At 42.2% G+C, this 21569-nt stretch overlaps 2 protein-coding genes across 4 annotated transcripts; one reads left to right on the top strand and one right to left on the bottom strand.

Annotated features, from left to right (window-relative positions):
- Positions 1 to 1358: 1358 nt before the first annotated feature.
- On the top strand, positions 1359 to 11094 carry MAK16 (MAK16 homolog). The gene is made up of 7 exons (XM_006765597.2): positions 1359 to 1441; positions 3918 to 3967; positions 5648 to 6029; positions 8342 to 8416; positions 9327 to 9440; positions 10294 to 10359; positions 10504 to 11094. Exons 1-7 carry the CDS (start codon positions 1427 to 1429, stop codon positions 10696 to 10698), a joined length of 897 nt encoding a protein of 298 aa, XP_006765660.1. The 5' UTR covers positions 1359 to 1426; the 3' UTR covers positions 10699 to 11094.
- TTI2 (TELO2 interacting protein 2) lies at positions 9321 to 21092 on the bottom strand. Of its 3 annotated transcripts, none has more exons than XR_001514164.1 (8): positions 20000 to 21091; positions 17628 to 17814; positions 17008 to 17100; positions 14970 to 15157; positions 14751 to 14894; positions 12791 to 12953; positions 11381 to 11556; positions 9321 to 9408 (listed from the first exon to the last, which is right to left on the bottom strand). XR_001514164.1 is itself a non-coding variant. In XM_006765598.2 (7 exons), exons 1-7 carry the CDS (start codon positions 20617 to 20619, stop codon positions 11452 to 11454), a joined length of 1500 nt encoding a protein of 499 aa, XP_006765661.1. In that variant the 5' UTR covers positions 20620 to 21091; the 3' UTR covers positions 11345 to 11451. The 3 variants fall into 3 exon arrangements, 1 of the variants encoding a protein (XP_006765661.1); XR_001514165.1 differs by lacking the exon at positions 9321 to 9408 and adding an exon at positions 9447 to 9670 and having other exon boundaries at positions 20000 to 21092; XM_006765598.2 differs by lacking the exon at positions 9321 to 9408 and having other exon boundaries at positions 11345 to 11556.
- Between the last annotated feature and the right edge of the window lie 477 nt (positions 21093 to 21569).

Genomic DNA, 21569 nt, shown 5'->3' with positions numbered 1-21569 from the left:
TCTGTAAAAATGGGTTGATCGTCATGGCATCAACTTCCTGAAAACCGCAAATACAAAGGACAACATTGATAAGTTGGGTATTTGCAACATATTTGTCTACCAAAGAATGCATATCCAAAATACATCAAGGAGTCCTACAATGCAATAAAAGAAGAATCCAGTAAGAAGGGGGAAGGAGCCCAGGCCGGTTTGGCTCAGTGAATAGAGCATCCGCCTGATATCAGCCAAGGGCACATGCCCAGCTCGACCCCCCCCCCCCCAGTAGGGGGTGTGCAGGAGGCAGCCTATCAGTGATTCTCTCATCATTGATGTTTCTTTTTCCCTTCCTCTCTGAAATCAATAAAAAATATATATTCAAAAAATAAAAAAGAATATTTTAAAAAAAAAGAAGGGGGAAGGAAGGGGCCAAAGACATACAGCACTTCACAAAGAAGGAAAGTGACGAGCCAATAAGTATTTGAAAAGATGCTTAACTTTTTTGAAAATATATTTTTATTGATTTCAGAGGGGAAGGGAGAGGGAGAGTGATAGAAACATAATGATGAGAGAGAACCATTGACTGGCTGCCTCCTGCACGCCCCCTACTGGGTTCGACCCCACAACCGGGGCAGGTGCCCTGACCAGGAATCCAACGGTGGTCTCCTGGTCGAAGCTTAATCACTGAGCACACCAGCCAGGCACAACTTTTTTAATGAATCAATGTAAACCATGGATTTAACACATCGCCCCATTATGCACATGAAAAAGTTTGATAAAGGTTAAGTGACTTGCCCAAAGATATTTCGTTAATGCCAGTTGGTTTTTATAACCTACGTTGGGCTCCAAAAACCCGTGTTGAAACCATGCTGTCTAGCAGGGTGGTCCTAATTCAGAGGTTCCACCTGCCAGCAGCACAATCACTTACTACACACTGAACTGCTGTATGTGACATGCAAAGCCGGGGCCCATGCTTATTCTGAGATTGTGCCCCTCTTACTCTTTTGGTATTAAAATGGCCTTTCTTTTGAAAAACGATATGAACTAGTAAAGATGTTTACCCTCCCTGTCTCCGTCAAAATATAAAGCTGAAAAAAGTTTGTTAGTCCTTCGAAAATATGTTTGAATTTCTAAAACCTGGACCCCATGCCCACCAAACAAGTGTCTGCGGGCGCGAGGGTCTCTAGTTACCAGGACCGACTTAGAGACCCACTCACTGGGCGAAGGAGTGAAAGCAAAGTCGCCCTGACCCGCCTGCAGGGCCCGGCACCCGGGAGTAATTTTTGGCATGGCGCGCGCACGTCCCACCGCCAGGCGGCGCTATGAGCCAGTCTGAGACCGCGGAGTTCTCGCGGTACGTGAGACTAAGGCGTTCCGGAAGTGAGTCGCCGGAAGAAGCATGGTTGCTTCCGGGGATCTGGCCAGCTCCGCACGCTGAAGTGCCGGCACTATGCAGTCCGATGATGTGAGTCTCCTGTGCTCCGCCACCCGGGGTTTACGCAGGGTGTCTGGGTGTCTCGCAGGGTGTCTGCGTGTCTCGACTCAGAGGCGCATACTCGGCTCGCCCCCTGTCTCGTGTGGCTTCGGAAGCGAGGCTTCCGGTTTCCGGGCGTGGGGCTCTCACGTGTCTGCCCTGGACCTCCAGCCCGTGGCCCCAGCGGGGTTAGGGGGCCAGAACACCCCCACTCAGTCTAAATGGTCGGCGGTTGCAGCCCCTGTGCCCAGCAATGACGGGCTTGGGGGACTTGGGGGGCGGGTGGGGGTTGGAGGGACGATACGGCGAAATCTCGGCATCCACTTTAAGGATCCTTTTCATGCATGTGCATCCTACTTTCCTACTTTTCAGTCTACTTTTGCTGGGTGTGGGTTTTTCGTTACATGTGTCCCACTGCCTGCCCAAGTTATGGTTTTGGAAGCATCCTAGATTCATTCCTTGAGTAACGTGTAGGGGAACTACCTGCGCGCTTGCGGTGTGCCAGGATGGCGGTCATTCCTAGAGGTATGGGTGTTAATCCGCCAGGCAGACGACCTGCTTCCCCGGGGCCCTCTGTCGGGGAGACGAGTGAACAAACAAGGACCATTGCGGGGCCTCACAGCGCTTTAAAAGACCAGAGGTGATGCCGTAGAGAGCAGTTGGGAGAGACCACCCCAGATAGGGAAGGTGTCCCTGAATAGAAGACCTTTGAGCTGAGATCTAGAGGATGAGAATGGCCCGCCACGGAGGGGCTGAGCTAAAAGCAGTCAATCAGGCAGTGGGAGCGCCAAGTACAAACATCTGGAGGTAAGAGAGAAGGAGTATATTCAAGGGCACCAAGAGCATGTGAAGGCTTGTAAGAACTGTTCTTAGGGGTTTTCATGGGAAATGGCATCTGGTTTACAATTGTGTGAAGTTCTCTAGTTGTGTGAAAGGTTTTTGAAGGAGAGAAAGGATGGAAGCAAGGAGACTAGAATATCATGAAGGAAGCTTCAATTAAGGTAGTCATGGCGGATCTGAAAAGAAATGGATAATTGTGAGGTTTAATAGAAAAGACTTGGTGATGGGTTAAATGAAAAAGAAAAGAGATCAAGGATATTTTGATTTGAACAACCCTTGAGTGGTGGTTTTATTTCTGGAGAGGGGAAGGCTGGGGGAGGAGCACAGTATTCTTTTGAGAGAGAATGGAATCGAGAGCTCCATGTGGACATGTTAATGTGTACGATGCCTTTTAGACCACCAAGCCGAGATGTCAGGTAGCAGCTGGGTGTATATACGAGTCTGGTGCTCAGGAGAGAAGTTTGACCAGGAAATAAAAATTTCGGAATCATAATTTAGAGATATTTAAAGCCACGAGCCTGATGGAGCTGCTACTTCTCTAGTTTCATTTTCTCTAACCTGTTTCCTTCCATCCCCTGCCAAACGCATCCTACAAAATTCCAGAAAGTTTGCTCCCTTCTTCTATGTTTGTGTTTTTCCCGTTAGCTACTTTAAAGCCTCTCCCAGTTCCTCAGGGCAGCTCGCTCAGAGGCTCTCATACAACCTACACCTCTTTGGTACTTAGACTGCTGCTTCGTCTATGTGTCTTTCTCCCTAACTAGATAGATAACACCCTTTAAGGACTAGGCCTTCCTTCATTCAACAAGTACTTGAGTGCCTCCTGTTTGTCAGGATTTGGGGATGTCGGTGCCTTACGTAAATTAGTACACAGTAAGTGCTGAATGAATAAAGAACACCTTAGTTCAGGCCAGGTAGCTCGGTTGGTGGCAGCAGTCGCCAACCTTTTGGAACTCACGGACCATCGGTTGGCGACCACTGGGTTAGAGCATCGTCCTGATATTCCAAGGTTACCAGTTCAATTCCTGGTCAGAGCACATATAAGAATCAACCAGGGAGTGTATCAGTAAGTGGAAAAACAAATTGATGTTCTCTCCCTCTTTCTCTCTAAAAATCAGTAAAAAATATAAATAAATAAAAGTATCAAAACCAAAAAACCACACATTAGCAGAGGATAACAATAGGATATTTTTCCTGCCCTCAATGAAAAATTGTACATATTTCCAAAAGTCTAGTACTGTGTAGCCTTTTACACTGGATAGTGAACATTTTCAGTAGAAAAGGAAAGTTACAAAATATATAATATGATCTCATTTTGTTGAAAACATACATATAGGCATACTAGTGCTTGGAATGTATACACATACAGAAAACGTTGAAAATATTTACAAAATAATAAATGTCTGGGTAATGGGTTATGGTTATTGCTAATTTGTATTTACTTTTTCTATAAGAATCTTATATGTGTAAAGAAAAAAAGTCAGACTATTTTACAAAGCATTTTTTCCTCATTCCCCACAGAGTTCTTTCCTCAATAAAGCAGGGCACTGTCCTAGGGCATTGTTTATTGGATTAATATGCCACTTACTGGGTCAGAGCAGTTGAAATGGGCTTATACTTTGTCTTGCAGGTTATCTGGGATACACTAGGAAACAAGCAGTTTTGTTCCTTCAAGATAAGGTGAGTCTAGATTTGCAGCTTGGACAAAGATTCCTTTAGTTGCCCTCTTGGTAACCCATCTTGTAATGCTTGCTGTTCCTTGTATTCTAGAACCAAGACACAGGGCTTTTGCAGAAATGAGTACAGCCTGACTGGCCTGTGTAACCGGTCGTCCTGTCCCCTGGCAAACAGTCAGTATGCCACTATCAAAGAAGAGAAGGGTAAGGCCCGGTTCCACCTTTCATGAGAACCACTCAGCAGCTTTTCAAAGGATGTTCTTTAGTCTCGGATAATATTAAAGGTATTTACTTCATCCCGCAGGACAGTGCTTCCTGTACATGAAGGTGATAGAACGAGCAGCTTTTCCTAGGCGGCTCTGGGAACGGGTAAGACTTGGAACATAATTTTACAATGACTATTGCTCAAGAGCAAAAATGTCACACTTTTCCCTATTCCGTGATCATATCTAGATTACACTTTGAAGCCATCTGTACTAGGTTCCATAGTGCTGTTAACAGTGAAGACCTGATCATTTATCCTTGCCCTTCAAGCTTCCTTTTTCTTTTCTTTTTTAAATATGTTTTTATTGATTTCAGGAAGAGAAAGAGAGAGATAGAAACATCAATGATGAGAGAGAATCGTTGATTTGGCTGCCTCCTGCACACCCGCTATGGGGATCCAGCCACAACCCAAGCACGTGCCCTGACTAGGAATCAAACCATGATCTCCTGGTTCATAGGTTGATGCTCAACCATTGAGCCACACCCACTGGGCTCAAGCTTCCTTTATCTGTTTGATAGGTCCGGCTTCACAAAAACTATGAGAAAGCACTGGAGCAAATAGATGAAAATCTAATTTACTGGCCCCGTTTCATTCGACACAAGTGTAAGCAGAGATTCACCAAGATCACCCAGTACCTAATTAGAATTCGAAAACTTACACTAAAACGACAGTAAGTATTTAGATCATTTATTTATTTTTACATCAATTTTTTCATGGATCATATTATGAAACAGTGTTGTGAAACCTCTAGTAATACTGTTATATTCTAATAAAACTCAACTTGGGGTAGCCTTTTGTGGTATGCTAAGAATAAGCTTCACCTCAGGTTAAAGGCGTGCCCTTCGATTTTGCAGGAATTTAAAAACAGTATAGTACAACTTGATTATCCCCTCCCTGTCTGAAAACCAGCTTCAGAACATTCTGTTTATAACTCCCTGCGGGAACCTTAAAATGGGGGGATTTTAAAATGACCTAAAAATGTGAATGAACAGGAATGTAAGAACTTTACTTTGAGTACAATGCAAACTCATTTTTAAAGAGACATGAAATCCAGACTTAATGGAGAATACTAAAGCTATGAGTCTTCTACAGCAAAGTCCTTTTAGTTCACTGAAGCATTGTTGGCATAGCGAATGTCCTTAGAAGTCTCAGAACACCTCAAGAAAACAAAAACAGCCACATTAAAGTAGATACAAAAATGTGATTTTTTTATAGCATTAGATTTATCTAGAAAATTTTAAGTATATAATCTTGCTGTATTGATCTGAATCCTACAAAATGAATTCCAGTCCTTTTCCTCTCATTTTTTAAAGGAACACATAGCACAGGTACTCAAGAAAACTTGAGTTTTCTGATAACGTGTTTTATTTCCCGTAGGAGGAAACTTGTTCCTTTGAGTATTTGTTCCTTCAAGATAAGAACCAAGACACAGGGCTTTTGCAGAAATGAGTACAGCCTGACTGGCCTGTGTAACCGGTCGTCCTGTCCCCTGGCAAACAGTCAGTATGCCACTATCAAAGAAGAGAAGGGACAATGCTTCCTGTACATGAAGGTGATAGAACGAGCAGCTTTTCCTAGGCGGCTCTGGGAACGGGTCCGGCTTCACAAAAACTATGAGAAAGCACTGGAGCAAATAGATGAAAATCTAATTTACTGGCCCTGTTTCATTCGACACAAGTGTAAGCAGAGATTCACCAAGATCACCCAGCACCTAATTCGAATTCGAAAACTTACACTAAAGCGACAGAGGAAACTTGTTCCTTTGAGTAAGAAGGTGGAGCGGAGAGAAAAAAGAAGAGAGGTAACGTATTGTTCTGATATTCATAGTGTCTGTATTTTCACTGAGGGTAGGGCTATGCAGGTAGAAAAAGATTCAGTCACCATTGTCTGTGAACTTTTCAAGCCCTGAATTACACTAATGGATAACAGTAAAGGTTGCATAAGATATCTGATATTCTATATTCTAAGATTATGACTTTCAGGGCAGGTTAAAATGTGGGCACTTGGGGATATGTGATGGGGAAGACATATAGAATCCCTTAGAGAGCCACAACTCCTTGCCTGAAATTCTGGAGGTCAGATGTTTCAGAATTCAGAATTTGGGTATGTCTGATCTTACATATTGCCCTCAGCAGGGTTAGAGCATTCTAATCAAACGCACTAGTAGTTTTGCAGTGAAATATAAGAACGCTCATTCACATTAGATGGAATTTTTTAAATCGCTTTAATTAGACTCTTGTGACATCAGGTCATATTAGGCCACTAAATTGAGGTGTGTGTTTTTCATTATTATTTTGAAATTGTTAGTAAGGAACAGACTGGAATTATTTCTTAGAAGTAAACTGAGCAGCTTTGTTACCAAAGTAATGACTAGCGATGTTAATGGCCTGCTGTCCATGGAAAATCTAGTCGGGAAACTCCAGCTTTGTCACAGAGAGCAATCGGCCTCTCCACCTCGCTGGTACTTCAGTCGAGCTGAATTTTCTTAGGCTTTCAAGACCCAGGAATTAGTTTTTCCCGACAAGTCCAACCATTCATTCTAGGTATTTGCTTTGCTTACTTCCTTTCTAGCAATAGACATTTACCTGATTATTTGTCAAGTTGTCAAGAAATAACTTTAATAATGTTGATGCTTTTGTTTCCATTAATCCATGGAGTTCTGTATCTCAAATCCATTTTATCATTGGTCTTCAAGCTTTTTTGATCACTTACCCATCAATAAAATTTTTGGCATATGCTCCCATTATATCATTTATAAGTGTTATACATGCATACTTGCGCTCATAGGTATAAGTAATTGTTTGTGATGGCCTGGTTCTTAGCTGAGTATAAATTTGTCCTTATGGGCTCTCATAATTGATAGGTATGGCAGGGATGCTTAGAGAAGTGCATTGTGATTGTTTGCTCTTTATTTTCATTCTCCACCCCCAATTGTTAAACAGGTGTTCATGCAAGTCTTTCAGAAGAAATTAAATTTTTCCATTTATGCCAAATTAATTTTGAAGCTCTCTGGAAAATGCAGATGATTTTTTAATGGTTTGGGGAATTATGTCTCCAGATTTTTAAATTGTGGGACTGAAATTTTTGTAGGAGACATATTTTCAGCGATATCACATAGATGTAATCCTTTTCTTTTTAAGGTGGTCTGTCCACAATTTTTTTTCTTTAAACTCACTAGTAAAATATTCCCTTTCTCTTGAAAGAACAGGTAAATATATTTTTTAAAACTCCTGCTATGTTACATAATATGGACAGCCATTTGTCATTTTTTAAAAAGTTGGCAAATGTCCACTCTATCGGACATATAGCTATTTGTTTTATCTTGTTCGCTGTATCTAACACAACTATTTGCTCTGTGGACAGATCAAGTCACCAATGTCAGTATGCATAAAAAAATATTGTAACATTTAAGTTCTGAGTATTTTCTTCCTACATCTCACTGGATCACTCTTTGAGGTGTAAGCACCTACTTTAGAGAATGATGCAGACCACCACAGTAGACTTTTAACTCACCCATGTGCCCCAGTCTTCTGCGTTGTGATTTATCTGACACTTTCTTCATGCTAGCACAGCTTTAGTGTGTAACACTTTGAAATCCTCTATGATTTTCACTAATTAATGCACAATCTTAGGCTAGAAAGGCGGGTTGAGGTGAGATTTGTGTTTTGGTTGTGAGTGGTACAGGTTGATGCCTGTGAGAGATCATTGAAGGAAGAGATTTTTTTTTTTCTTTTTTGTATTAAGGGGTCTACTATGGTGTTAGAAAACATAAATGAATGAGGGTCTCTGTTCCCTTTTCTGTGAGTCTGCTTCAGGATTGCTTATTTTCTAAGACACTTAAATGTATGTAGACCTACCTACTTTGTATATCTATCAAAGGCTTTTTTAGAATTTAAAATGCTATTTATAAAAACTCTAGGAATTTTTTACATTGAAAGGTTACCAAGAAGAGTTGAGAGGTAAATACATCTGGTTGGAGAAGCAGAAGCCCCCATAATAGCAAGAAGAAGTGATTACATCTTCTTTCTTATAAAAAATTAATAGTTTCTTCTTCTTGTACAGGCTAGAAAATGAATACTAGTGAGGTAAATGGGTTTGCTCTTTTTCTTACAGGAAAAGGCATTAATAGCTGCCCAGCTGGATAATGCCATTGAAAAGGAATTGCTGGAGAGACTTAAACAAGATACGGTGAGAAAGCTAGGAGCTTGGGGTACGGATTTTGTTGTAGGTGGTACTGTCATGCTAGGAAATGTGGGACTAGTGAGAAATGGGTCTTCTTTTTAAAGGTGCTAGATGTTCACCATGATTTTATTCCTGGAACAAATAACATATGGGTCCTGGCTTCTTCATTTAAGTTCATTGATGCCAGCACATAAGATGCTTTGGTTGTTCTTGATACTCCATTCGGTACGAGACCTCTCTCTCGCTTTTGCCATTATTCCCAACTCCTGTTCCCAAATGCAACAATTCCAGATCTCTGTGCAAAAACCATCATTCTGATCCTCCAGTCTATTCTCCTCTTTTAAAGATTTAATGTCATTTATAGAGACAGTATGAATAAAAAAATTTTCTTTATTCCCCTTTATCAGCAAAATTTTACATCTGTCCTACTCCTTGGGTTTTATAGACTACTAAGTTTTAAGTGATTTTTCTTCCATCCTTCATAGAAGTTACCAGTTTGGCATTAACCACTGATTATTTAAATGTTAAAATGGGCTTTTTAAAGACACTGCCAGCTCTAGACTTGAAAACAAGATAGAAATATTACTCATCAAATTAACCCCTTCCCCGGCAGAAACGTGTATACTCGTTTTCACAAAATGTTCTTTTTCAGTCGACGAGTATACTAAGAAAATATGGTAAAAAAAATATGGTTTATAGGAAGACGAGTTACAAACTGTTTTCATAACCAGCATCAAAAATACTATATAGAACCAAAATAAAAAAATTAGTCTGAAAAAGAAACGTTTTTAACAAAAAAATTGTTGGGGAAGGGGTTAAATATTCTCATTTCACTGAGGAAAAAGTATGCTTGTTGGACAGTGGACTTTAAGTGTGAGATTCAAATATCGTTAAAGCCAATCTGTGTGTTCTTCAGTATGGCGACATCTACAACTTCCCCATTCATGCCTTCGACAAGGCCCTGGAACAGCAGGAGGCAGGGAGCGACTCTTCAGATGCTGAGGAACAAGAAGATGAAGATGATGAGGAAGTAAGCCTTGTTTGTACTTTTGTTTTGTCCAGCAGTAATCTATAGGACTAGATCTATTTTGAGAGACAGGCTGTCATTTTCAGCCTCTTAACCAAAAGTAATGAAATGATCTTATTTTTCTATAGCGAGGTTAATTCTGGGTCAGCAGTGGCTTCTGTGTTCTCCAGGTTCAGCTAACCCAATGTGCATTGACAATTTTAATCTTACTGATGGGCTTTCTAATATTTTTCCTGTGAAAGACAAAGGAAGAACCTTCATCATCTGTAAGAATACACCATTAAGGAACCTACTGAAAGTTACAAGGATTTAATCTTACTATTAACATACTATTTTTAGAAGGGCAGATTTAGCAAGTAGATGGTAAGTATACTCACATAGGTACAGAAGCATACTTTTCCTGTTACTAAACTAGTTTTTGATTATTTGAAATTAATAATTTTAGTTGAATGTTTGTAAATCTTAAATACTGATTTCAGAAGAATTAAACTTGGAAATAGGTAGACTTGGGTTGCCTAGCAAGTAAATACTGATTCTGGTTGTTATTTATGCATTTACTTATCAAAGACTATAAAACAGCGGTTCTCAACCTGTGTGTCACGACCCCTTTGGGGGTCGAATGACCCTTTCACATGGGTTGCCTAAGACCATCCTGCATATCAGATATTTACATTACAATTCATAACAGTAGCAAAATTACAGTTATAAAGTAGCAATGAAAATAATTTTATGGTTGGGTCACAACATGAGGAACTGCATTTAAAGGGCCAGAAGATTGAGAACCACTGCATAAAACTAGTTGTCTAAGTTGAATTTTCATCATGTATTTTGACCTAACAGTTATGTTTTATTTTAGGATGTGGGAAAAAGAGAGTTTGTGGAAGCTGATGAGGTGGATGAGAGTGACATAAGTGACTTTGAGGTGAGATTTATGGGTGACAGGAAGAAGGGTTTCCAAACACAGAGGCAGATAAATCCTCTAGTTTGTTCAAAATTGAGAGGACAATGGAGTTTGGGGAATGAGTCTACTAGCATCTTCCCTGCTCTTCTTTCCTCCCCATGCTAGGATATGGACAAACTGGATGCCAGCAGTGATGAAGATGAGGGTGAGAAATCCTCCAGTGAGGAAGAAGAAAAGGCCCTTGACGCCAAACACAAAGGCAAAACACCCTTGAAAGGAACTTTGCGGAGAAAACGAGCCTATGTGGAGATTGAGTATGAGCAGGAGACAGAGCCTGTGGCCAAGGCCAAAACCACGTGAATTATGTTCAGACATTTGTAACAGGACTGAACATTTTGAACTTTATCCTATTGTCATCACATACGTACCTCCAGTTTTCACTCTTTGTTTTGTATGTAACACAATATTTGTGTTTTCTATATTTATGCCACTTCTGTAGAGCAAGAAATCTGGGGGAGAGTGAAGGAAATCCTTAAAGTTATAAACAGAGTATTTTTATAGCTTTGGAATGTGTCGAGGTGATAGCTTGACAGATTAGTTTATGATTGTAAATATCTTATATAATAAAGAGGCAATATGCAAATTGACCATTACACCCTTACAACATGGCAGTGCCCAGAGCGGGGGTGGGGCCGGCTGCTCCTCCAGCTGCCCAGGGCCAGCCAAGGCCTGCGCTGCTGGCAGTTGCAGCAGCAGAGGTGTGATGGGGGCATCAATACCCGCCCCCTGAGGGCTCCCGGACTGTGAGAGGGGGCAGGCCAGGCTGAGGGACACCCCCACACACACCTCCAGTGCATGAATTTTCATGCATCAGGCCTCTAGTTTATAAATGGTAGCCACCTTAGGTGCCCGCCCCCCCAAAAAAAAACTTTACTCAGAAATGTCCAGACTTCAGTTTTTTTCTTGTTCTTTGCCTACTCCTATTAGAAGTAAAAGACAAGAAGGAAAAAGATCTAAATTATACTGTCCAGTACAAAAATACCTTTTTCTTTAAATAATTCCATTTATACAAAAAGAAGATCCTCTTCTCTTTAGGAAAGTACTGCAAAGTTTTTAAGTTCCACTGTAGGGAGCGCCTTCAGAAACCAGCTGCACCTTTCTGACACACTCCACCACCTTGCTGTCTTCGCAGCTTTGGGGAATTTTAGCCAGGAGACCCTGAAACATGAAACCAAACAAGTTTTGATTGGGGGGAGGGAGGGGTAATTTTTTTTTCCTTTTACCTTGGTTCTTCTTGGTTTCATACTCAACAAGTATGACTAAGAATTGTTGACATGTTTGGAAATGGCTCATGAAGCAGCAGCTTAATACCAGCTGAGATGAATTAAATGGGATCTAGGACTTAAAAACTGCCTGAAATTGAAGAGCAAAGATGAATCTCAATCTGAATAAACTAATAAAACAAGAAACTATGCTATTTCTAAGTATTTTTAGGATATGAATTTCTTTTCAGGCTGCCTTACACCCTTTCAAATGAAGATTTCTAATGGTAAGAAATGAGGCAATAGTTTATTAAATATATATAAACACACACATAGCTATTATATGCTACTAGTGACTTGGTGCATGGATTCATGCACATTGAAAGGAAATTAATTAGAAGGTGGCTGGTGGGGCGGGACTGGGCAAGACAGGCCAGACACACCCTGGAGCCAACCTCCTGCGGTCCCTCCATGATCGGCCGCACCTGGGGTGGCACTGTGGCTTGAAGAGTGTCTGTGGAATGAGTGGGGTCCCTCCAACAGGTGGGGTCCCTAGGCCTGGCCTGCAGGGATTGGGCTGAAACCGGCTCTCCAACATCCCCTGAAGGGTCCCAGAGTGCAAGAGGGCCCCCTGCAAAGTTGCTGTTGCACAGGGTGTGGAACACAAATGCATGTGTTCAGTAAACCAGATTCGGGGCCAGGAATCAAACTGGTGACCTCTTGGTTCCTGGGTCGTTGCTCATCTGGCTGGGCCTGTTTTTTTTTTTAACTGGAACAGAATTTATAAACACTTGATCATGATCCTTTTGCCCATTTTCTGTCCTAGGCCCAGAGATACTTTCTTTTTTCGGGGTGTGGGGAGGGCGAGGGGAATATGTTCATTAATGCTGGGGACGATGAAACCAAGGAAGAAATCAGGATGGAAGAAACACGGCTTAGGCGGTGCTCTGCTTTGGCTCCCGAGAAATGTTACAGGAAAGAAGACCCCAGAGATACTTTCTAATCCTTCTGCCTTCTGAGCTGAACAGTCCTGAATACCTTTGCTCAAAGTCCACAGAAGGTTAGAGGGCTCCAGAAATGGAGACCTGAACCCTCCACATTCATTTACAGACTCGGCCAGACACATGAATAGCAAACAGGACTTAAGGATAATGAGGCCTAATGAAACCACGTGGCATGCTGTCCCTTACCTTCACTTGTCCTTGAGAGCAGCGGTCCAGGAGAAGCAGGCAGTCTGTGGCCTCCTCTAATAAAGCACCCTTAACAGGCTCCGGTGAAAGGCTTGAATCCCTTGCTACATCACATATCAGTTTCAAGAGAGCCTTCAGTAAGACCACAAGTCTACAGGAAACTCTGGAATCAAGAAGAAAAACTCTTCATACTCTAAATCAGGATGTTAAACTGGAGACTCCACAAATGAAGGAACTAAAGTCAAATGACAAAGCGCTGGAAGCAGAACCAGAAACCAGGCTCGATTTCCTCAGGCCCCACTGTTTTCTAAGCACTGCCCATACACACACCCTGGCCTGTTCCCCTCTGGAAGCCTGCCTCCACTCTAAGGAAATAGCATATCCTGAAGAGGGAGAACTGGGATTTCCCCTTATCAGGGTCCCACACTTTCGGCCAGAGAACAGGAAGTAGCCCATTATCCTTTAACTTTTATGCAGTCTCAGGCTACAAAGTTAAAAAGAGGAAATAAGCTTGGCTTCTGGGACTTAAGTGTCAATCTGAATTTTCTATCAATCAGTGAAACCCGCCCTATTCACTTCTGCTTATTAGCCTTTCTAAGAAAATTGTGATGGTTGCACAAAATTGGAAATGTACCTAACAAACTGTACATTTTAAAATAGTATACGTTTATGTGTATGTTTTTTACCACAATAAAAACTAAAAAGCTTTCGTGGCAGCTGGAAAGTAATTTTAACATAGTGTGAAAATATGCATAATAAACGATTATGGGCAGAAATATGGAAAAGTTTGCATCCCCTGCCTTAATCTAAAAAATGAAATGTTTTCCTATAATCTGTGTATTGCTTAGCCTTCTACCTGTCATCATTCAATATGTAATCTGCTGTTTCCCAAGCCCCACCCCTCCACAATACATCACATTCACTTTCTAACCCTTACGCGTTTGCTTGCCAATCTCTCTACTTTGAATCTTGGTCTCTGCTCTTTAAAGGCCTGACAGTATTAATATGATTCAGTTTCATTTGTCCATCTATTACATTCTTTAAATATTTGTGCATCTAATACCAGGTACTGAGTAAACTCTGATACGCTCAGTATACCAAAGTGGTCTTCATCCTCCTGGAGCCTATAATTCAGTAGGGAGAAAGTAAACAAATGCAACCTGGTTCCAAATGTGACTTAGGGAAACACTTGGGTACATTATAAAGAAATGAGATAATATGGTTCAGAATAGATATGTATGTAGGTAAGGCACTGGACTCTAGATGAATTAAACTTTGTTATTTCATGCAAGAAAGCCTTTTGTTGCCCTGGCTCAGTTGGAGTGTTGTCCCATACACCAAAAAGTTGTGGGTTTGATTTCCGGTCAGGGCACACACCTAGATTTTGGATTCAATCCCCAGTCTGGACCCATACAGGAGAAATCAATCCATGTTTCTCTCTCACATTTATCTCTCTCTCTTCCTCTCTCTCTCAAATCAATAAAAACAGTCTTGGGCGAGGATTAAAAAAAAAAGAAAAGAAAGCCTTCTGTTGACTGAACATGTTTGAATACCAGTTTACTGTTCCCAGTACTACTTCAAGCCAGAGTTGCACTGCTTTCTAGGCAATCAGATTCTAACCTGGTATTCTCCTGATCACTGTTCAGTATTGTGCTATGAAGTGCTCTGGTCCCACCTGGATGTCAGAAACATTAATATGAACAAAGCTAGGCCTGTCTTTATTGAAGCACTTCTACATGGCCTTTTAAATTTAATGTGCCTATTAATCTAGAGAGATGTACACCTGAAGCAACAATGGGTACAGTTTATCTTTTAAATGACATTTTTCTCAGTTCAATAGGTATGGGAGGTATACGTGGCATATCCTTAACACTCTGCACTGCATGGACATCTGGGCAAGTTCTGAAGAGAAAATCTGAGTTTTGCCCCTCTCACCACACATGTCTGCTGGCTGTTATACCTGGGCCAAGTATACTGCATGAGAAGTTTTAGGGTTTCCAGTATCTTCAATCTCGCCTCCTCCTCTGGCCCGTCATAAACCTCCAGATAACCAAGGATGACTCGCTCTAGCCTCTTCCAGTGCCGGACGGTCAGGATCCCCAGCCTACAAACAAAGAGAAAATGTGACAGCAAAGGAATGAAGTCTGGAGGATGGCCAACCAGCAGCCCGAGCACTCACCTCTTCACAAAAGCTGGCAGATTTCTCGCGTAGGTCCTGCGTAAGAGAATGCGGTGCTCTGGCTCCATGTGGGTCAGAATCAGCTGCAGGACTTCATCACAGTGTGTGGTGGGTCGAGCTGCACCTCCCTTCCAGTGCAGGCCTTTCTCCAGGACTGGAAACAGATCCAGCAGACACAGCAACACAGCCTAGCAGAGAGCAATGGACAGGAGCTGTAGCCATCCATTCGCATTCACAACCCTCTCTGAGGTATCTAGCAACGTTAATAATCTATTAATGTAATGTCATAAAATTCTAAAACATACTAGTTATAATACATTAAGTGTATATTACTTTATGTTTTTTAATCTCTTTTTTTTTTTACATTATCTCTATCTGACAGTCCCAAATAAGTTAGTGGTTTCTCCTCAGGACTGTTCTTTGCTAAGCTATAAAATGGGAAGACAGAGCTGGGACTTCAACCCAAATTTTAGGAGTCTGAGTCTATTGTCACTGTATTACTAAGTCTAAGTGATACTTAAATGTACTTAAAACAAAACTGCTTCTAAATAGAATCTAAGATGGTCCTCATTTGTGTCCAATTGGACCACTGTATTTGAGGTTTCAGTGTTTAGGCAATCCCTTCTAGCTCTCCTGGCTCTTTGGTTTTCTTGTAGTTTTTTGGTAGTGTTTTTTTCCTCTCAAACACCATCTCAAGAGTCCTAACCTTTCTAGTTGTAAAGTACCTGGATTTTCAATGCCTAGATCAGTGATGGCGAACCTTTTGAGCTCAGCGTGTCAGCATTTTGAAAAACCCTAAATTAATTAACTCTGGTGCCATGTCACATATAGAAATTTTTTGATATTTGCAACCATAGTAAAACAAAGACTTATATTTTTGATATTTATTTTATATATTTAAATGCCATTTAACAAAGAAAAATCAACCAAAAAAATGAGTTCGTGTGTCCCCTCTGACACGCGTGTCATAGGTTCGCCATCAGTAGCCTAGAATAATTAAAAAAGAAAGGTGGCAAAGTGAGGGGTTAAGTGTGGGTAGGCATAAAATAAGAAACATGGTGCCAGCCTGTGTGGCTCAGCATTTGAATGTCGACCCAGGAACCAAGAGGTTATCAGTTCAATTCCCAGTCAGGGTACATGCCTGAGTTACAGGCTTAATCCCCAGTAGGGGGCATGCAGGAGGCAGCTGATCGATGATGTTTCCTCTCATTGATGCTTCTATCTCTCTATCCCTCTCCCTTCCTCTCTCTCTAAAAATCAATAAAAATAAATTTAAAAAAAAGAAATATGGTTATTTCTATCTCTAATTTTATGTAACTTGTTTATAACTTGTTCCTTCTGTTGTGAGAATATTCTCCTCCTCCTCCCCATCAAAACTCCTATTTATCCTTCATAAGGAAATACCACCTCCTCTGGAATCCTCCTAAAACCACCACCAAACCTGGTTAGCTGCTTATTGCTGGACACCCACTGCACTTTATACAAACCTCCTTTAATAGATTTACCACTTTATACTGTAGACATATGTATAAACATTTATATTCACATAAACATCTCCCAAAGGGTCTCTGGCTCTAAGAAATCCTGTCTGATTCATTCACTCTTGGAACCTACAATGGTTACTGGCACACAGTAGGTATTCAGTTCTATTGGAGGAAAGAATAAATAACACTAACACATCCAACATACAAGGGATTTCAAGTGTGTGTATGTTTATAATAAGTCAGCACAAAAGACGCTTAAATTAATAAAAATAGAACTTTTTCAGACATAAAGTTGCCCCCAAGTGATATGTAATTGACCCAGATAAAGAGAAAACACTGGCTTTTCTGTGGGTACTCAAGGATGTGGATGGTGGCTTGGTATGGAGATATTTTCACCAGTCATTGCTACCTTCATATTTTCAACTTGGCAATGGCTTTTAGTTATCATCCTCACTCTCCAAGAAAATGTCTCTCAACTATTCTTATTCACATAATGCCACCTGCCACTCAAATTTGAGAACTTAGACTCAGTTACCAACAAATCTTACAATTACCTGAATGAGGTGGTGCTCCGGAGTGTACAGATGGTTGAAAAGGGCATGGTATAGGACCTGGGCCCTGTTATACTGGAGCAAATCAGCAGCTGGCTGCAATCAGACAAATCACCCAATTAAAAGAAAAGTTAGCCAAGGCAGGAGAATGTTGATAATTTAAAAAATTGAATTATGGGTATATGGGATCCATTATACCACTCTCTCTACTTCTGTGTGTATTTTAAAAGCTCTATGACACACAGTTAAGAAAGAAAAATACAAACTTCCTCGAGTAATAGCTTGCACATCTGAATATAACCCCTGCCAGTTTGATTTTTTTGATCCTTGAAAGTCAACTGTTAATTATTCAAATCTTTCAGTTTGAAAGTGGCCTATGTGCACAATAATAGCACACATTTCTTATATATATTACCTATGAGATATAACCTCTACTAGGTTGGCAGATGGAATGAATATAAAGAGAAAAAACATAAATAAGCGAATTTAGTCACATAACTGCAATAACAGAAAGTTAGTTAATAAAAGATACAAACATACTAGTAGGCAAAATAAACTAGTGACATCATGGATGGGGAACAGCCATATGACTCAGTCTGTCCATCAGAGCAGAGGTTGCTTACCACATTAAGCACAATGTGATGGAGGCAATGGACACCCAGGACTTTGTTCTCAATTTGATAGTCATCTGAGATGAGCAAGGATGGGGGAAGAATCCTTTCTAGATGTTGGTTCAGCCAGGGTCTAGTGACCTGTTGCAGAGTCCAGGAGAAAACATGTTTGGTGGCAGGGTTATTCTTCCAGGATTCCCTAAGTGGGAATGTGAAGCCAAATTAAGTACAGTGACATGGTGTTAACTAGCAAAGAAAATTAAGCTAAACAGAGTATGCCCTTGTCATTGAAAAAAATACATCCCACATAAGGTAACTCCTGATGTTAATAACATACATTTTAAGACTTAAATCAAAATAACTTACAGAACTTACACTACATACATTTAACATTTACCCAGGGCTCTGAGTCTAAAGCTTATCCAATGAGAAGAAGCCATTCATAAGCACAGCAATGCAAAGGATCTGTGGCAATGGTGGAAGTGGCTACAGTGAGGATACGTTGAGAAGGGAGAGATAACTAATAAAAATGTCTTCAGATTCTTTTTTTTAATATATTTTATTGATTTTTTTTACAGAGAGGAAGGGAGAGGGATAGAGAGTTAGAAATATCGATGGGAGAGAAACATCGATCAGCTGCCTCCTGCACACCTCCTACTGGGGATGCCCTTGACCGGAATCGAACCTGGGATCTTTCAGTCCACAGGCCGACGCTCTATCCACTGAGCCAAACCGGTCAGGGCTGTCTTCAGATTCTTGTTGCTGTTGTTGTTACTATTATTATTATAAGGGAATCAAAATTTCAACAGCAGTTTGTAAATCTGAACAGCAAGTAATGAGTTTACACACATTACTCAACTAATCTTCAAAATAACTGTAACAGGCAATATTACCTTTATGTTACAAATAATGAAACTGAGTATCGAAGAGATTATTTGACCTGGTCCTACTCAGAAGCAATAAAAGGAAGCACCACCAGCATCAAAACTAAGCCTTTTAATTCCAAGTTCCTAGCACAATGACAGCTGTGCACACAGTTTTCTATTACTGCAGTGCTACGATACCCTCACAGCACATTAGGTCCAAACATCCATGAGCATCTTTGGTCCATGCCAGCAGCCCGACATTTGGTCCTGTCAACAGTGTCCACACTTAGCAAATGTCCCTGGGCCCAAAGAACCCACAACGTTTATTTATACTCCTGGTTTGCAGGATTCATACATAAAATACTATCACGTTTTATTGGTCCAATAATTGTGCTGTGCCTGTATTGCCAATAATAACCCTTCTCCACTAGACAGCCTTGCTGGTCCTAACACATGGGGTTAGGGAGATGAGCTTGCATGGACCAAATGTCTTGTGGACGTTTTGGAAAAGACCACATTTCAAGAACCTTTTGGCTAAATCAAATGTCTCCATGGTCATCTTGGACAGGAACAAATGTCCACTCATCACAAATACTAACACACAAAGTAGCAAATGGAAAGTCACAACATAATACTTTATCTAGCCCTAACCGGTTTGGCTCAATGGACAGAGCATCAGCCGTGGACTGAAGGATCCCGGGTTCAATTCCGGTCAAGGGCATGTACCTTGGTTGCAGGCTTGATCCCCAGTTGGGGGCATGCAGGAGGCAGCTGATGGAGGTTTCTTTCTATTTATAATTCTCTATCCCTCTCCCTTCCTCTCTATAAAGTGTTGTTTTTTTTAAAAAAAAAAAAAAAAAAAGCAAGTGTTAAAAAAAGAGAAAGACAGAATAAAGATTTTTAAAACAATACTTTATCTAATAGCAATCTAAAGCTTGTATTTTTCATCCCAAATACTGCTTCCGTTTCTAATAACTATCCCTCCCTATCTACTAGTGATGACTTTCAAGATCCCTACGTACAAACTACAAGTTTAAATCCTCTCTCTCCACGCTCCCACCTCCATCTTATTTCAGAGAGTTCAATCTAAATAAATGAGACAGAACTTCCCATTTCCAGGGTAGTCGTCAGGAGGACCGACAAGAACACTAGAAAGTGGAGTCTGAAGATTTGTATGCTAATGTCAAATTTACCACTAGCTGCTTATGTCATTTATATATTTTATTGATTTTTTACAGAGAGGAAGGGAGAGGGATAGTCAGAAACATCGATGAGAGAGAAACATTGATCAGCCGCCTCCTGCACACCCCCTACTGGGGATGTGCCCTCAACCGGAATCAAACCCGGGCCCGCTCAGTCCGCAGGCCGAGGCTCTACCCACTGAGCCAAACCGGCCAGGGCAACTTATGTCATTCATAGAGACCCAACCTTTCTGGGCCTTAACCGCCTTCGCGCTCTCACATTCTCAAACAGCCTGAAGTCCCCCCCTTGGCCCTTTCTGCAGGGGTGGGTACTTACTTATTCAAATCGGGCTGGAGAAGCCCCATTATCTCAGCAAACCTCCCTTTCTCGCCTTCGTGTTCCCCGTGGAGGAATCCTGCCACAGAACCACACTCAGTAACGCGCAGCAGTAAGGCGAGCACCTCTCTTGCAACCTCCCGAGACCCCGGCCTGGTCCACGGCTGCTGCAGGCTGTGTGTGATGGCAAACACATAGATGGGTCCAGCCAGGTGGCGCAGGCCTCTCTTCCACGCGAGGCAGCCCGGGGACTCCTTGGCCGACTCCACTCTCCTCAGGAGCTTAGTGAACAGCAGCCCAACCGCCGCCGCCTTCTCGGCCACCGCAGAGCACCCATCCGCTCCGCCTTCCTCCTCCTTGCGGGGCGCTGCGTGCTTCTCCAGGGCGGCTGTCACCTCCCCCAGCGTCCCCGGCGCTCCGCCGAGCGGCGTGTCACTCCCCGCAAATAACCGATCGCACCCTGCGGCCTCCAGGAGAGCGCTGAGGTCCTGGAGAGCTGCATTCCTGGCACTGCCCCGTCGGGACTCCGGGCCGGTCAGACGGTGCAGGATCTGGGACAGGGCCTGTCCGAGGTCAGAAGCAGGGCGCTCTCCGGGCGGGGAAGAGCCCTCCCGCTCCATTCCCGGCCGCGGCGAGCGAGGGGCCGGGCTTCCCGGGGGACGAAGATGGAGGCGAGAGGGGGACCCGCTCAGGAGGCACCGGAAACTGGACTTCTCCCAAAGAACAGAACTAAAACCAAATCAAACGACGAGACACCTAGGCGAAGGGAGGGCGAGTCTAAGTAGCCTAAGAAAGTATGCGTCCAGGAAACCACGCAGGTAAGGGAGAGCGACCGCTCCGGGGCCAGTAACAGAATCTCTGACTCCCAGCAGTGAAGTGGGGGGATTAATCTCGCCTTCCTGAAGACTCAAAAACAAACCCTAAAGTTAGATACGAAAACGGATGCCGCTACCTGCAGCCCTTGCACACCTGCAGCCCGCCCTGCACCTCTTGAGCCTATCCGGATGCGAACCTACCTACAGTCGTTGCCGTAAAGCACAAGGCTAGCTTCCGCCAATGCTACGTCAATGCTCCGTTATTTCACGACATCGTGTCGTAAAGCAATACAGAGTCGAGTTTTATAAAGGGTGGGGCTATTGCAAGAAATTTGCATAGAGAATGATCCGCTCCCTAATTTTGTTCCTGTTTTCACTTATTAAGGTAGAAACAAAAGAATAAAATCACAGGGTATCGGCGATATTTTAAAAATATACATGCTCTTGTGTGTCTGCACTGAGTACATGCGGACTATGTATGTCACCCTTTCTGAAAACTCAGTGGGCTGTATCCAAGGTTCCTTAACCAAAACCCTAAACCGATCCTTTCGGAGTTCATAAGCGTGATGATTGGGTGTTCACGCTGCTGTGTGAGATGTGCCGCCCATGAACCTTGTTACGCTTCTGGCACATAACCCGTCTGACGTGAACTTGAAGGATCATTATAATCCAGAGTTGTCTCTAGAGCAACTAATGTCACGCAAACAAGTCTTTACAATGACCAATGACCTGCTGGTTGCAGTTAGGGGGGGGGG

Source organism: Myotis davidii, unplaced genomic scaffold (assembly GCF_000327345.1).
Source record: "Myotis davidii unplaced genomic scaffold, ASM32734v1 scaffold93, whole genome shotgun sequence".
NCBI lineage: Eukaryota > Metazoa > Chordata > Mammalia > Chiroptera > Vespertilionidae > Myotis > Myotis davidii.
The sequence above is the reverse complement of the archived record's forward strand: the minus strand, read 5'-3'. Positions and strand labels throughout refer to the sequence as shown.